The following is a 15,499-nucleotide window of genomic DNA, read 5'->3' as shown; positions in this document are numbered from 1 at the left end:
AGTAGGTCAGCTACTCCCATACCATTTTTTTTCTTCTCCCAGTGGTTTGAATTTCCTTAAAGTTTTAGTGACCAAGCCTATTTAAATATAGTTTGTTCTGTATTTCAGTATTTTAGTCAGGCCTTATCATAAATGGGTGTCTTTCAAATTACTTCTAAAATATTTTTATGAAGATAAATATCTATGTGAGTTTGCCTGTCTTATGTATTTAAAAAATGCATTTTCATAAGAAACTATTTTTTCTAATAATGTTGAGTCTTGCCCAAAGGTCAGTTCAGAACTCCTGTAGCTGGGACATTTGTTTTGTTTGTGTCTCTGTCTCCTCCAATGTATTTCGCTATCAGCTTCGGAGAGTTTATCTATTCTGCTCTGCATTTCTAAATCTACCTGAAATTCAACAGAAGGTTCAAAACCTGCTGGTAGGAAAAAGTCCGTATAGAGATGTGTAAGCTGTACTGTTGCATAAATGTTTTACTTCTGCTAAATGCTAGATTTGAGGTTTCCAAACAAGTTTGTCTTCAAGTCCATTTATTTGTCTTCTACAGGTTTAAGAGCACTTTGGCATCTCCCTGGGGTGCTTTCCTCTTTGTCCAATTGGCTCTAGCAAGCATCATGAGGTTTTTCAGTGGTTTTACCATATCTTTTGATGCCTCCGAAGAAGAAATGTACCCACAAGGCCAGGAAGGCAGAGCTGATATTCCTTGAAAGGCCGCGAGAGGGACCCGTCCAATGCTACGAAACTCCACTACATTCGGCGGAGAATCCAAGACGTGCTCCTGCAAAACCTGTAGACCAGAACACCTCTGCTGCCTGGGTTGGTAGAGATTATCCTTCCCCCTGCGTCCCACAGCAATGGTTTTCAGGTTTCTCACGCATGTCTCGAGAGAAAGCTCTCTGTTCTGGATTCTGAAAGTTAGTAGCACAGACCTGGATTCATTGTGACTGCCTAAAGCATAAGTAACTACTTCTGAATTGCTTCCCATTCTAACTACAACCATTGAGGTCTTGCTTATTTGAAGTCATAAAACTGTGTGCAGTGTGTACTGATTAATATGACTATTTTCCTTCTGAAAAACTAATTCTGATCAGGAAAACGCTGTTTTCTATGGCAACTGAAAAGCCTGCATGTAATAAACATTAGAGGGAATTTTTTAATTGGGTTGCTGCTTGAAACAACTGCTGAACTCCAAGTGTAACATGTTAAAAGTACTAGGTGTTTTGTTTAAATCTGGCACTGCTGAATTTAGAGAACATGGGCTTTCACTTCAGGATTATTTGTTCTAACCTGCCCTCTTTTCCATTCTGTGCATTTTGAATAGTTTCTTTCCATATCGCTCTTCTGATGGACTCCTTTTCTGGTCTGAAAAAATATTCCAGGGACTGTTCAGTGTCCCAAGATAATCCTTATATAATGTAATGTAAAGATTTTTTTTTTTTTTTAAGCAAACAGGCGCTGCAGAGGCAGACTGTTCCCATACAACATTAGACATCACCTAGGGGAGCTCTGTTGAAGCATTTTTGCTGCTTGACACTCTGTTCTTCACAAAGCAGGCTCAGGAAGCGTGGTTTCAAACCTGCGTGAAACATTCCTTTGTTCCTGGTGACCTGCAGTTACTTTTATGATGCCTTAACCTTGAAGTAGAACATGTTCAATTTTTTCCTCTTCATTTTTTTTTAATGTGCTTGAGGCAGTTAGCTCTATGGTTTCTGAAACACTAAGTAAAACAACTGCTGAGAATAAGCGTTCCTTTTGTTTGGAAGAGGTGGAAATACACACACTGGTACTCGGCTCTTTGATTCCAAACATACAATGATTCTAAAATTCGAAGCTATCAGCACCAAAATGGTTAGATATTTTTCCATTTGAAAATCCTGGTAGGTTTGTAACTTCCTGAAGCATCCTCTGCAGAGTTTCTGTCAACTTGTTTCAGTGGCAACTGATTTTCTGCTCCTCTCTTCATGATGTTATCTAAGTTTTTCATACCTTCTTGACTGCTAGGTGCCTGCATTGGTAAAGCCTGCCCTACATGTTCTCTGAAGCCAGGAAGTCATAGCCTCAAAGTCAGTGGTTCACCTATGATCTTTTAAGTATGTGCCAGGATACAATTATCAGGGAATCATTTCTCCCTTTTCCGACATGAAGGCTTTGCATTCAAACAGTTCAGTTGTACGGCAGACAATCACTGTCCTTAATTAAATTGCACTTAAATTTTTTGAGGGACTATGGAATGCTGAAAGGGATCTGCAGTTATCGTAGCTAGAACCCAGTTTGGTGTGCTCTAGGGAAAAGCAAATTGCAAGAAATGGAACCTGACTCTTTGTTGATACTCAGGAAGATTAAAGAATACTGTAATAGAAGGATTTCCAGGTTTTGAGTAAGAGTCCAGAATCTTTCAAAGAAATATAGGTTGTTGAGCCTTGACCCTCTTCTATAGAAAGCCAATTTTAGAAGTGGCTTTTGGGTGATCTGTTACTCCAGAATACAGATATTAACTATGTTTTGAAGTAAAGATGTTCAGGAGGAACAGTGTGAAAGCCGTATTAATATAATCTAAGGTGACGGAGCTAAGTGGGCATCCTTTAAATAATTTTGTATTGCTCTCAGTTCAACCTCTACTTGTACAGGGAGACTGAGAATGTAGTTCACTGAATGTATTCAGAGTTATACTAAGACACAGAAATAAACAGGATCCAGCTCTGAACTCTTTTAAATCTGCAGGGGTTACAGGAGTAGACACCAGTTAGACTTTTCTTTAAAACCCAGATCTTGAATTCTTTTGAAGTTGTCAGAGAATACAGCTCACTTACACCCCAATCACTTTTCAGAGAAGAATGGCAGAACATGATGTTGAAGTTCAGAGGCATCTCCTGCTTAGTAGCTTAGTTAGTGACTGATTTATTTGCTGCAGACCAGATTACCTACTTAATGAACACACTGAAAAAAGATGGGATAGATGGGGGAGTAGAATCAGGTTGACATTCCTTTGTCTGGAGAAAATTGTTGGTTTTTTTCTTATTATTACATCTTTCCATTCAGGTGTGCCCACAATTTGAAACAACTAACTCAGTGGTGTTGAAAACATGCCAGAAGAAGCATTATGGTCCTCAGAAACCCCATAATCAGGATGCCGACCACAGTTTGCTCCATGCAGGAGGAGCTTGTCGAAGAGCTACAGTCCGCAAACTTCCTTCTTTGACTTTTGAGAATCCAGAAGGATATGCAGTCCACCCCTCGGATCATCCGAGTCGCTCCAGGAAGAACACACAGCGCTCTCACAGCCAGCCCAAGAAAGGGACAGCAGCGACAGCTGACATCCAGGTGAAGAGCCTGGGGGGCTGTAGAGAAATACCTTCGGCACCTGCTCCTCAGCCTGTGGAGCCAGAAGTCTTTACTCCAGACACTCCACAGGTGCCTTCTGTAAGGAACTGGAGATGCAGCAGCAGTGCCTGGCATCCAGAAACAGAGCTGGCATCGGGGACAGATCCCTGTGGGAGCGGGGAGGCAGCTGCAGTACTGGTTACAGATACTCCTGAGCATGAGTACGGAGTAAAGGTTACTTGGAGGCAGCGGCCTCATCTCATGAAATACCTGCAGGAGAGGGGGAAGCTGAGTGCTGCCGACATACTGGTGAAGGCGAACCCCGAGCTCTCAAGGAGACAGGCCAACGTCTGACTTGGCGGCAGCAGTAGTTTTGTTACGTTCAAAGACACGTCCAGAGCGACCATGTCGCTTCCAAGGATGAGGAGGGGAGAGGATTCAAGCCAAGCCCTGCGCTGCGGCCGGCTGAGCCTCCCGAGGAACGCCGCAGAGACACGGGGGGTGTTTTCTGGGGGATGCGGGTGTGTCTGGGGGACTGGGGGGCTCTGACAGGCGCTTTCTGACCTGCGCGGTTCCTCGGCGGGACTGTGGCTCCCAGCCCGGCGGAGGCGCGGGGCGGGGCGGGCAGGGCAGCGCGTCCTGCGCATGCGCGTGTCTCGCCCCGCCCCGCTGAGGGGCGGTGCTGGCCAATGGGCGGGCCGGGTGCTGCGCCCTCCACCAATGGCGTCGCGCCTCAGTGCCGAGTTCCGTTGCCAGGGGTAGCGGCGGGGCCGGGCGTGGCGACCGGGGCCCCATAGCAACGGCGGGACCAGAGATGGAGACCGCCAGGGGCCGGAGCGGCCCCGCCGGCGACAGGTGAGAAAGGCCCGGCGGGGCGGTGGGCGGCCCGGTGCGGCTTCCCCAGTCCGGTTCCGCCTTCTGACGGGCGGGCGCGGTTTCGGGTAGGCGGCGCCTCCGGGGGCAAGCCGACCTGGGCCGGGGCTGCCTCCCCCCCCCCCCCGCCTCCCCTCGCCTCCCCCTCGCCTCAGAAACGGCGCCCTGGGCTGCGCAGCGCCCGGGGCTGGGTTGAGCGGGGGCTGGGCGGGCAGAACCGCGGGCGACCCGCCGTGCGAGCCCCCGACCCGCGTGGTAACGTCGCGCCGCTCGGCCGGGAGTTGTGGCTCCTCTGCCCTGGTAACCACTTCCAGCAGGCGCCCAACAGCTGTGTAAAACCCGGCTGCATTTTGTGTGCTTAACTCTTCAACATGACATCATGCGTCATCTAAATACTTGTAGATTAAACTGGTTTTGTGGGGTCTTGGTCCACGCTGGTTGTTTCCAGGTGTTGCTGTGAAGCATTTTTTGAAGTGTTTTTCAGCCTTTCAGTTCCTAATGAAAGTCTTGGTGCATGTTGGTAACATACTCTGTACGCCGTTGCAAGAAAAAGAGAGGAATAACTGAAAGGAACTTAACTGATGTAATACAGAAAAACAACCGTGAACTTGGGAGAAGAGATTTTTGGAAAGAGATGATTCCCGTGGCACCTGAATAGCTCAAAACAGAAATTATTTGAAATTAAATGTGAGGATGCAGACAGGCAGCGAAAATGAGTTCTGACAGAATTAGTGTGATTGTAAAAACACAGGAAAAAAATACCTTTTGTGCCTCTGATGTTCGGATGGGGTAAGGAGAAGCAAGTAAAGAGAGAAACCTAAACTTCTAGCAGCTGGATTATAATGAGCACAGCGGAGAAGAAAACCAGTATTTGTTTATGACATACGCTTGGTAATTTTAGTTGAGGGTGAAAAGAGGCCATAGAGTTAGAAGGGGTCCCATAATCTCTTGAGTCCACCAAATATGCCATGAAAAATTAGAAGATGACTTCTTTACCCAGACTTTAACGGCTGAGGTTCGTGTACCAATTCTGGAAACAATGTTTGAAAAACTGAGGACCAGATGCACATAAACTTCCTTGCATAGATATTAGATTGTTTAAGTTTCACAGAGTTGAAGCTACAGGAAATTATGCTCCTTTTCTGATAACAATTGTACTAGTATAATTTCTTTCTGTGAAGAAACTTGTTTTGCATACTTTTATGGGTGCCTCACAGAAATAGCCTAACAATAATGACAGTTCATGGGATAGCTGCTTCCCTCCCACCCCCAGTTTATTAAACAAACAATCCATTTCCTTCACTTTCTTAGTCTCCATGTTAAAGTAAAAAAACTAGAATACATGAACCTAAAGAAAAGTACGTAGTTTTTAAATAGCTACTACAGGCCTATTATTTTTAGGGGTCTGACTCTGAACTTAGAATGTTCAGCAGCATTATAATAAATTGCAGGAAGGCAAAAGATGGTATTCTTAAGAAGGATCTTCTTTTACTGAGAAGAGAATAGTAAAATTATCCATAAATCACTAGTTTAGTCATTAGAACTCTTATTTGGTAAAGTAATTGTCAGTTGTCCAAACAGTGGTTTGTATAGAAGTAAACGTGATACATGATAACTGGCAGTTCATAGCAATGAAGATACTGCTTGTAAAGTTTAAAAACGCTGTACCTGAGAACCAGTTGGCAGCTTTTTTTTTTGCTTTTTATTTTTTCTTTTCCTGAGGTTGAATACTTTCACTATTGAGCAATATGTAAAATACACATTAAGATATAAAAAGTATTTTATTTCTCATGGACAGAGGTGAAGGAAACAAGTCAAAAAGAAATGTCTATATTTTTATAAATGTGCTGGGATACTTGATGATGAATAGACATCTGAGATCTTGGCTTTAGGCCATCTCTGAAAAGGGTTGTCCCTTGAAACTATGGCACTGTGTTAACCTATCTTCCATTTGAGGTGGCTGCGACTGAAAGTGCTCCAGTTTGTTTTGAAGTTTGATTGACTTTCAGGTAGACATGGCACAACTGTCTTAATGCTTTTGAAAATGATAAAGTTGATAGTGCTATTTCATACTTTCAGTAAGTGCTATACCTTCTCTCTTCATTTGGGAAAGTCCATTTTGAGACTTAGCATGAAATTAATAATGTTGAATGCAGTAGAAACAGTCAGATAAAAATTATTCCAAATCACTGTAAGCTTTTAAAATATTGAGAAGGGAATTTGGTTCATACAGTGGTATGTATTTTAGAATCTTGGAGACTGAGGAACTTCACCTTGTTGCGCACTAATTATACAATATACAGGAATACTTAAAGCTTCCCACATGCTGCCGTCCAAATGTGCTTCAGCTTCTGACTTGCAAATGTCGTGTATAAAGAACAGAATTTTCAAGGTGCAAAAATCTTGACTGAGTCTGCAAAGACTACAAAACTGGGTGTCAACTACAGTGGTCTATCCCATAATTTGGATGCTTCTTGGGTGACTAGACATGTATGAGTTAGTGGTTTTCAGTTTGTGAACTCAGGAACTCTGGGATACTTCCTCGGGGTCTTCAAAGGTTAATGAAGAAAAAGGTCTGATTGACAATAAGCTCAATTTTCAGAAGATTATGAGCCCACAGACTGAAAAATGTTCAAAAGTCATTTCATATATTGTTGTCCAGCCAAGAGCCCTCTCGATATTTGAAAAACCTCAGTGTGGTTGAGATTGTTAGGAATCTTGGTGGCTGCTGAGCTTGACTGTTTTGTATAGATGCACCTTAATTATAATTTTGGGGAAAAAAGACACACTTTTCTAATCATTTTAGCTCTACTTATAGTCCAGAGAAGACAGAGAAGTTTAAATTTCCTTTTAAAAGCCTATCAGCATCTCTGTTAGTCCTTGGGTATTTTTATTTGGCCACGGGTGACCTTGAAATGAACAAGCAGTGTTTTGTAAATTCCAGGATTTATAATTCTGCCAATCTTATCCTTAGATAAGAGAATTGGTTTTCTATCTTGTTTGCTTCATTCCTTTCAAGTCTAAACATTATAACCAAGAAATCTGTCCAAAATGGGATAAATCTGTAAATATTTTATAAATGTGGTTGACATGTACTCCTAGGAGTGCAGTTTCAAAAGAAAATAAAACCCTTTGCGACTGCAATATGATGCTGTTGCTGTCAGCGAGAATGAAGGAGGAATCTCCTCGCTTCCTGTCATGTAGACAGCAGTGCCAAGAGAGAAAAAGTAGCAACGCTGTAACACCTGTCACTAAAATTTCCAAATACAGCTTGAAATGCACTTGGTAACTGCAATTGTTAGAACAATGAAAGAGTTGTCTTAAAGTTGAACCTCGTTTGAAATGTCTCTTCTTCTCCCATCTCTTACAATTTAGAATTTCAGGTATTGATCACACTTCTTTATGAAGACAACCATTATTTTTCTCTTCTGCTTTTTTTTTTTCCTCTTTTTTTTTTAAACCACTGTTGGCGTGGCATCTGTAGGAGGGACTAATGCCCTGATTTCAACATAATCATGACTTTGTATGTGTGAAAACTTTCTGCACCCAGGCTTGCACTGGGATAGCTCCAGACTTGTTTTGTCACTGAGGCACAGTTGGGTGATCTCCAAAATAAAACTTATGATTGTGTTGTAATTGGGTCATGCGATGAATTCTCTTCTAAGTGGATTTGCTCATATGCTTAGAGCTGTTGTCTTAGTCTACTGCAAGACATTTACCCTTACTCCTAGTGTTGTTTAAAGCATATATTCTGTGGGATGTTAGAACTCTAACTGCTTGTGTTATTGTTATAGAAGTCTGTGGTCACTTCTGCCCTCCTCTCCCATTTAGCATTCTTATGTGAAATCTGAGGGGAAAAAAAAAAAAAGAACAAGAATCTGAGTCTAACAGCAGTATCTTGCTGAGTCACCTAGTTTGGGATGAAAATGAAATTTTGCTGTTTCTATCTCTTTAATGGCATCCCCTTTCAATCTTCTAAAAATAAAAAAAACTGGACTGGGACTAAAAGTTCACAATCAGTTCTAGAGTGTCAGTTCAGAAAATTTCATTTATTCCTTCCCCAATTTTTAGTTTGAAAAGCTACAAAACAAGTGCAGTTTGTGGCATGAAGTGTGATACACTTATTTTCGGGGAACGTTGAGTTTTGTTACCTGGTCTGGCTTAAGCATAGTGTGTGCTATTTAACTGCTTTGTTGCTAGGAGAGAATAGCAACTGCTCCACATTTCACTGGTTTCATGTTGTAACGGGGTATGACATCAACAAAAGTGACAGGCAAGGTTTAATAATTTACAAACAGAAGATCATAGGAGTCAGAATTCTAAGCCCCATGGATCTTGCTTTGCTCTTTCCTTGGGTAGAGCAATTTCTATAAATGAAATGACCCTGGGGGTTTGGAGTGTGTAGTTGAGAGGACATTAAATAGAAAGCTGGTGTGCTGCTTATGGAATAAATGTCTCTTTCTTTTCCTTAGCAGAAACCTAAGATGCATTAAATTCACCTGAATAAACATTATTTTGGAAGCATAACATTCTGTAGTTATATTGGTGGATAAGAGCTGAAAAGTCCTTACTCAAGGAGTCACCAGGTGTGAACTCTTGAAGGAACGTACGTGGCAGAAGATTCCTTGTCTCCTTTTTCATTCAAACATTGTAAGAAAAACCCAGTTTAGAACCCCTTTTTTGGCTACACACTTAAAGATAAGTTTATGAGCATATTTTTATTCTTATGGTTGTCTTCTTCTGTGTCAACTTCCCAGCATCCATGATGGCTTTAATGGTTAATAGCCTGTGTGGATTTCTGGCTTCTCTTGGCCTTCCTTCCAGGAAAAGAATACTCCTTTCACTTTAGCTATCCTGTAACAAATTATTTGAGACTTTTCTGGCTAAGGAAAACAAGAATCTACTTTATGTTCTTCCAGTATAGTATAGTAGGGAATGACACAGGCTTTTGTTTGCACTCTTCTTTGTAGTCCAGACAGATGATCTATTAGCTTCTGTCCAGAGGGTGCTGCTTTATTTTCATTGCTCTGGTCCCTTGTTCCAAGTAGGGGGAGCTGATCTTTGGTGCTTGGTAAATCAGTTTTTGAATGGTGTATGAAGCACTAAGGAATACAGTAGTAAAAATAGTTCTGAGCTCAGAATTTAACCTTTTCACGATGCTTGTGTTCCTGTTGCATTTTCTTGTAACAGGCTGTGTATTATTTATTGTCATCTAGTTTCTCTCAGACTTGGGCTTTAAACGATCTCCATTTATCTTATGATCTCCAGAACCCAAACAGACAGAATCACAGAATCATGGAGGTTGGAAGGGGCTTCTTGAGATCATCTGGTTGAACCCCACTGCTCAAGCAGAGTCAGTTGGAGCAGGTTGCCCAGGATGATGTCCAGTCAGGTTTTGTGGAGACTCCACAACCTCTCTGGACAACCTCTCCCAGTGATTGACCACTGTCTCCGTAAAAGTTTTTTTTCTTGTGTCTGGATAGAATTTCATGTGTTTTAGTTTGTGTCCATTGCCTCTTGCCCTGTCAGTAGGCATTACTGGCTTCATCTCCTTTATGCCCTCCCATCAGGTATTTATACACCTGTATAAGATCCCCCTGAGCCTTCTCTTCTCCAGGCTGAACCATCCCAGTTCTCTCAGCCTCAACTCATGCGAAATACTCCAGTCCCTTAATCATCTTTATGGCCCTTTGATGGAGTTGTTCCAGTATGTCCATATCTTTTTTGTACTGAGGAGCCCACAACTGGACGCAGCACTTCTTGTGTGACTTCACCAGTGCTGAGCAGAGAGGTAGGGTTACCCCCCTTGACCTCAGCCCAGGATGCTGCCAGCCATCTCTGCCTTGAGGATGCATTGCTGGCTCATGGTCAACTTGTTGTCCACCAAGACAACATCAATCCATTTCTGAAAAAGGAATCTCATCAGACAGCATATGCTTTATTCTTTGTTTTGCCATAATTCAACTTTTCTCCCAATCACCCTTCAGTTCTGCATGTTCTGTTACTTTACTAGCAGGTTCCTGTTTAGTTTGCTGACAATCTTCTGACGCAGTTAGTTCTTCCTATTTCAAGGTGTGTTTGTGTAGGTATGTAATAGTGTGGAGCATATCCCGTTGCATTTGCAAGGTGATAATTTTATACTAAGGTTTTGTGCTTCCACGGATACCATTTTGAAACAGAAGATAGGGGTGATTCTTCTGAGTGGTCCTTTCACCTTGCTTACACTGTTTCATTTTACCTTAAAAAATCACTGGAACGAGCACTGTAAAGAAAAGAAAAGTTTGTGTCTTTTCTGCATTAATTTAGCTGCAGTCAGTCAGTACTAGACTGCATCATTATTTACCTAGTTACATTTGGCATGTGAACAGTCACCACAAAACGGATGCATTTTCAAAGGATCTCCTTTAGGCCAAATGAGCTCAGCTCTTGCCGAGCTGTTTTAACCTGAACAGCCTGTTACTTTCAGGTACACTGCACTGAACTATTAGGGCATTAGACGTTTAATGGCATTATTGCATTATGCAAGTATGGAGAACATGGTGCTGCAAGGATAGATTTGGATTAAAATCACTTTCTTGGTTTTAGCTAACAAAAATAATTACTTTATACCAATATTTTTCTGTAGCACAGGTGTATTGGATTGTTTTATCTTGAATTACTTTCTTCAGCATAGTATTCCTATTGCTCTGAGTTGTTGGAGCAGCTGTTTTGCCACAACAAAGGCAAAACATATCCATATATTTATATATGAAGAATATATAGATACATTCTTCATAGCGCCAGCCTTTTCAGGCTGCCTCTAGTCTTGACATGCCTCTAGTCCATGTGACTTTGAAGAAAAGTACCTAATAATTCCACAGTGAAGTTCCATTTTTAAACTCAGAGGTAGGTAGAAGCAGAAGTTTTACAGGACTAACTTGCATTTGTGTTTCTTTAGGATCTTCTTTAGTAAGTTGTAAATCGTTCAGATAGTTGCCACAAGTTATTGGCAGGAACATGCAGTGCCTAGAGGATTCAGGTGTGTTTTAAAGTGGAGTAGGACATACAGATCTAGATGCTTGTCTTGCTGGTCCCACACCCCACCCTGGTCTGGCAGTTGACTTTAGTGTTCTTAGTTCATTTTACACTTCTTTTCAAATATTTTAAGTCTTATTCAGTCTGTATCATGTGGGACATAATTTGTGTGTTAAAGCATATCCAAGACAATCTTTATTCACAGTAATACCTTCACTCATTCAGAATTACTTCCAGAATGAAGTGTTCACTGTTGCCATGTCATTGTTCCCATAATATGTCCTGTAGGTGAAAAACTTGCCACACAAATCTTGTGAAACCTGTCTCAAAACAGTACGCTATTGGCATTAGAAATCTGTGCGTGTTTCTTTTGGGTGCAGAATCAAAGGTAAAACTGATTTCACTGGAGAAGTTCATTTTTGTAAGAAAGCCAGACAGAGGCTAAAACTTGCCCTTGTTGAAATACCAACTGCTTGAAAATATAACTGAAATGTTGACGCAGCCTGAGCTGTGTCAGTTAGAAATGGGTGTGGCACTTTATGGCTGATTCGCAGCAGATCCAGGTTACCTTGGAAGACTTACTGGCAGTTAATTACGAAGGAAAGAATATCCTGTGTTTGCCAAAAAAAAAATCTCACTCTTCTGCCTTGGGGAAGGCAGAAAAATGTGATAATCCTCACTCCTATGGATGTGATGTTACACATTTTCCCAGAAATGAACAATTACAGTTGCGTCGGTTGTAAGGAAAGCAGCTGGGACTCCTCCCTTTTGTGGATTGGAAGGTGCATTACAGATAAATTTTGCTCTTCAACCAGTTTCCAGAGATGGTATTGCAATTTTGTCTGGAATATATCTTCTTCAAATGATCTCTTTTCTACAGCTTCTGTTTTCCTTCATAGCTGTAGTTCAGATGAGGAGAACAATTCCCAGGAAAGTTCTTTGGAGAGTTAAGAGTGAAAACCCTTGCATACCAGCTGACTCCACATTTCTTACAGAAGTTGCTTTTACTTGCGCTCCTACAGCTAAAAATAAAATCTAGTGGACAAAGATATGTGCCACAAGCCACGTTCTTCTCATTCCCTGATTCTTAAGTTCTGGGAGTATTGCTCAGAGGCATAACTGCTGCTACCACATTAATAAACTGTCCTGCGAAGGAAAAAGGAGTTACGTGAGCTTTGTTAGACTCCTGATGGAAGCAGCCCTCTGTAGAGTGAGAAATGGAACATAAGGTATTTGGGACACTTGTAGATGAAACTGGTGTTAGTTTATTGTGCCTTGGAGTTCCTTTAAAGGAAGCAGAGCAATGGAAACAGCTACAAATTTAAGGATCTTGATTGTTAATGTATAGGTTCATATTCCCATCAATACTGAAAGATTGTGTTTGTTAAAAGAAGGATTTATGTGTCAGACTGAAATAAAATACCAAGCTTGTTTGTAACAGGGTGCAGTAAACTCAAAACCTAGTCCACTTTAAAATAAGGTAAAAGCTTCTGCTGCACATTTTCCCTGAATCTCTCTGCCAAACTAAAGAGTATCTGAATTTTTAGTACCTTCCCTAGAGCTGTGCACAAACAGGTGATATTTCCTGAATTTCTCTCACCAAGAATTCAGTGTATATACAGTGCTAATATATGCTCTAAAGAAGCTTAGAACAGTTAAAAAGCAAAACAAGCTATCGTTCCTTCTCTTGAGTCAGATTTTCTTTTAAGGGTAGGGTGGGGTCTGTTTCTGTTAGCTAGTCTGACCTTCTGCTTAAAAGAACCTCTGCAAGAGAACCTTACTCTTTATCAAACTACTTAAATTGCAGAAATGCTTTAGCTATCTGGGAAACTTTTCAATCTGCGAGACCTTGCTGCCTTGCTTCTTTAGGAGGAAAACCTAAGTAGAGTATTCCTTTAGTGGACATATGAGGAATTTAACTATTTTGTTGAGTGCAGGAAGAACTATCATGAGGTTTTTTTCCTTTGTTCAACATATTTCAAATTTATCTTTTCAGTGAATTCAGGATCATGTAGAACATTTTCTCTCTCTGGGCTGCTCTTTCTGTGGCTTTTCTTGCTCCCTTTGCTTGTTGCTTCTCACTCACAGCTGCAACCAGTCAATTCTTTGCAAAAACTAGTCCATAATAAAGGCAACCTTCTATTTGCCTCTTTACAGCTTCAACAGACAGTATATAAAGGGGACTTAACTGGTCCATTGGTATAACTTCAAAGAAGATTGCTTAGCTCTCCCATCTGGGATAACTGCACCTGAAATCTGAGGTAGACCAAAGCCTTACTCCATGACAGCAGTTTTTAGTATAATAGTATTCAACCTTGATTAAAACCTGTCATTTTCTGTTGAAAATCCACAGCTCTGTGACATATCCCAATGGTTAGTCACAGTTTTAAATAAAAATTCTATTTGCCTTCTGAATTTGTTTATCTTCAGTTATGTCTGTCTGGATTTTGTTGTCTTCTTTCATCAATAGCCATTTGTGGCCTCAAATCCATGGAATAGAGTGGAGTGTATTGATTAGTTTTCTCTTGAGTAAACTGCAGGATGCATTCAAATCTTGCCAAGAGGAACATTTTCCAGTGCTTGGTCAAATTGTTCAGCTTTCTGCTGAACCCTCTTCAGTTCTTCAGAATCCTTTCTCTTGTGTGGACCTTGGAGAGAATGGAAAGACCATTTTCAGACTGGGTCACTGCTTTTTTGCCCTATTTTCTATGTTGTTCTGCTTCAATATCAGGGTTTTTCATTATTCTCAGAGTTATATTATACTGTGGGTTTATATTTGGCAAATTCAATGGTAATTATTGCCAAGTGCTTAGAACATAACTATTTCATTTTTTTTAAGTATAATATGTTCAGGAACACAGAGAAGTTGCAATGAAAGCAAGAGTGTTAACTCTGCCTATCGTATCTATGCTTTATGACATAGTTTGTAATTCCAAAATCTCAGTGTGTTCTTGAAAAATAATAAGTCCATTCTGAAAGAACTGTCACAGATGTAGTGTGCCATTTTTACTGAAATGAAAATAAACTGCATAAAAATGAAGCCTTAATTCCATCTATGAGCATCTGTTAAATAACTTGTGAGTTATCTCTTCGCTGTGGTTAGTTTGATATTCTGAAAATGGTTAGGAAAGACCAAATAAACACATCTATAATAAATTTGTCATTCATATTCCTATTGCAATACTGTAATTTCTGCTTATGATATGAAAACAAGGCTAATTCTGATTTCAGCAGGAAATTGAGGTGGTATCTGTTAAAAATAAAACATTTTACTTCATATTGGTCTATGTTGAATCTGGAGATGGATCTGTAAACCCCTTTATGTGTCACTGTCTTCTCCCCCATTCCGATATGCTGTTGTATCATCTCAATTGAGTGTTTTTGATAAATAGTTGTTTTCCCACTCTCATTTTTGTTCTGCATCCTGGATAATCATTAGTTTTCATGTCTATGTTACATTCTGGGTCATTTTTCCTTTGTGACATGTGTCCATTACCCGTCACACAGCTTTAGTAGGAGAGCTGGTGGATTCTGGTTAAAATTAGCAGAGGAGTTGGTGGGCAGGATCTTGCTTTATACATCTGCTCTACTGCAGCGACTGGGAAGAGGAAGATCATGACAGGCTACTTGAATATTTTCAGTTCTTTTCAGTAAATGGGTGACTGGTTTGGTGGTTGTGGGTTGGTTTTTATTTTCTGTTTTGATCTGTGTTGTTGTGGCTATGGAAATGCTGCTTATTTTTCCTGTTCCTGCTGGATATTTAATTCCACTTATTGCACATAAACCCTTCAAATAGAAAAGCATAGCAAAGAGTATAGTGGTTTTGCGTGGGCATGTCTGAAGAGCACTTGGATATACTGGTCTGTGTAGCCAGTCTATCTGAAGGAGGATTCGTGTTTGAAGCCTGCAGCTGTATTAGCACACTCCTTGCATTCCTTAGTGGTGAGCTGTGGGAGTGACTCTGGCACAGCCTTTTCCTCTAAGGTCTGTAATAACACCAACCCCGCTGTGGTGGGTAGAAAAAAGCTTGAAGTGTGTCTATGCCTGGGAAGCTCTTTTTTTGTCTGGTTATTATGTTACACTTTCACGATGACCAAGTGCTGGAAGGAAGGTTGCAGGAGGAGTTAATACCTAGTGTAGGGTTTTTTTTCTTTTAGTTACTACTTACAGTGCCACAGTGCTCATGGCTTTAATTCTTTTAATTTGCTCCTTGTGTGAATCCTTGCACTTTATAATGGAAGGATTGATGGCTGCTTTCATTTTGTGGCACTACAACGTGATTTTGGTCTGTGT

General features: G+C 40.9%; 2 protein-coding genes across 2 annotated transcripts in view; both read left to right on the top strand.

The window, feature by feature from the left end:
* Positions 1–646: 646 nt before the first annotated feature.
* Positions 647–3,845, top strand: RHNO1 (RAD9-HUS1-RAD1 interacting nuclear orphan 1). Its single transcript, XM_074871952.1, has 2 exons — positions 647–814; positions 3,038–3,845. The coding sequence occupies exons 1-2, from the start codon at positions 647–649 to the stop codon at positions 3,671–3,673; spliced, it is 804 nt and encodes a 267-aa protein (XP_074728053.1). The 3' UTR covers positions 3,674–3,845.
* Positions 3,846–4,080: 235 nt separating this feature from the next.
* TULP3 (TUB like protein 3) overlaps positions 4,081–15,499 on the top strand; it is a 33,077-nt gene continuing 21,658 nt past the window's right edge. The window contains exon 1 of the mRNA XM_074871951.1: positions 4,081–4,174. Within this exon, the coding sequence (XP_074728052.1) occupies positions 4,134–4,174 (41 nt within the window). The 5' untranslated portion in view covers positions 4,081–4,133. The remainder of the gene's footprint in view (positions 4,175–15,499) is intronic.

The sequence above is a fragment of the Strix uralensis genome, chromosome 5, assembly GCF_047716275.1.
Source record: "Strix uralensis isolate ZFMK-TIS-50842 chromosome 5, bStrUra1, whole genome shotgun sequence".
Taxonomy (NCBI): Eukaryota; Metazoa; Chordata; class Aves; order Strigiformes; family Strigidae; genus Strix; species Strix uralensis.
Note: the sequence above shows the minus strand (reverse complement) of the source record. Positions and strands in the feature narration are given on the sequence as shown.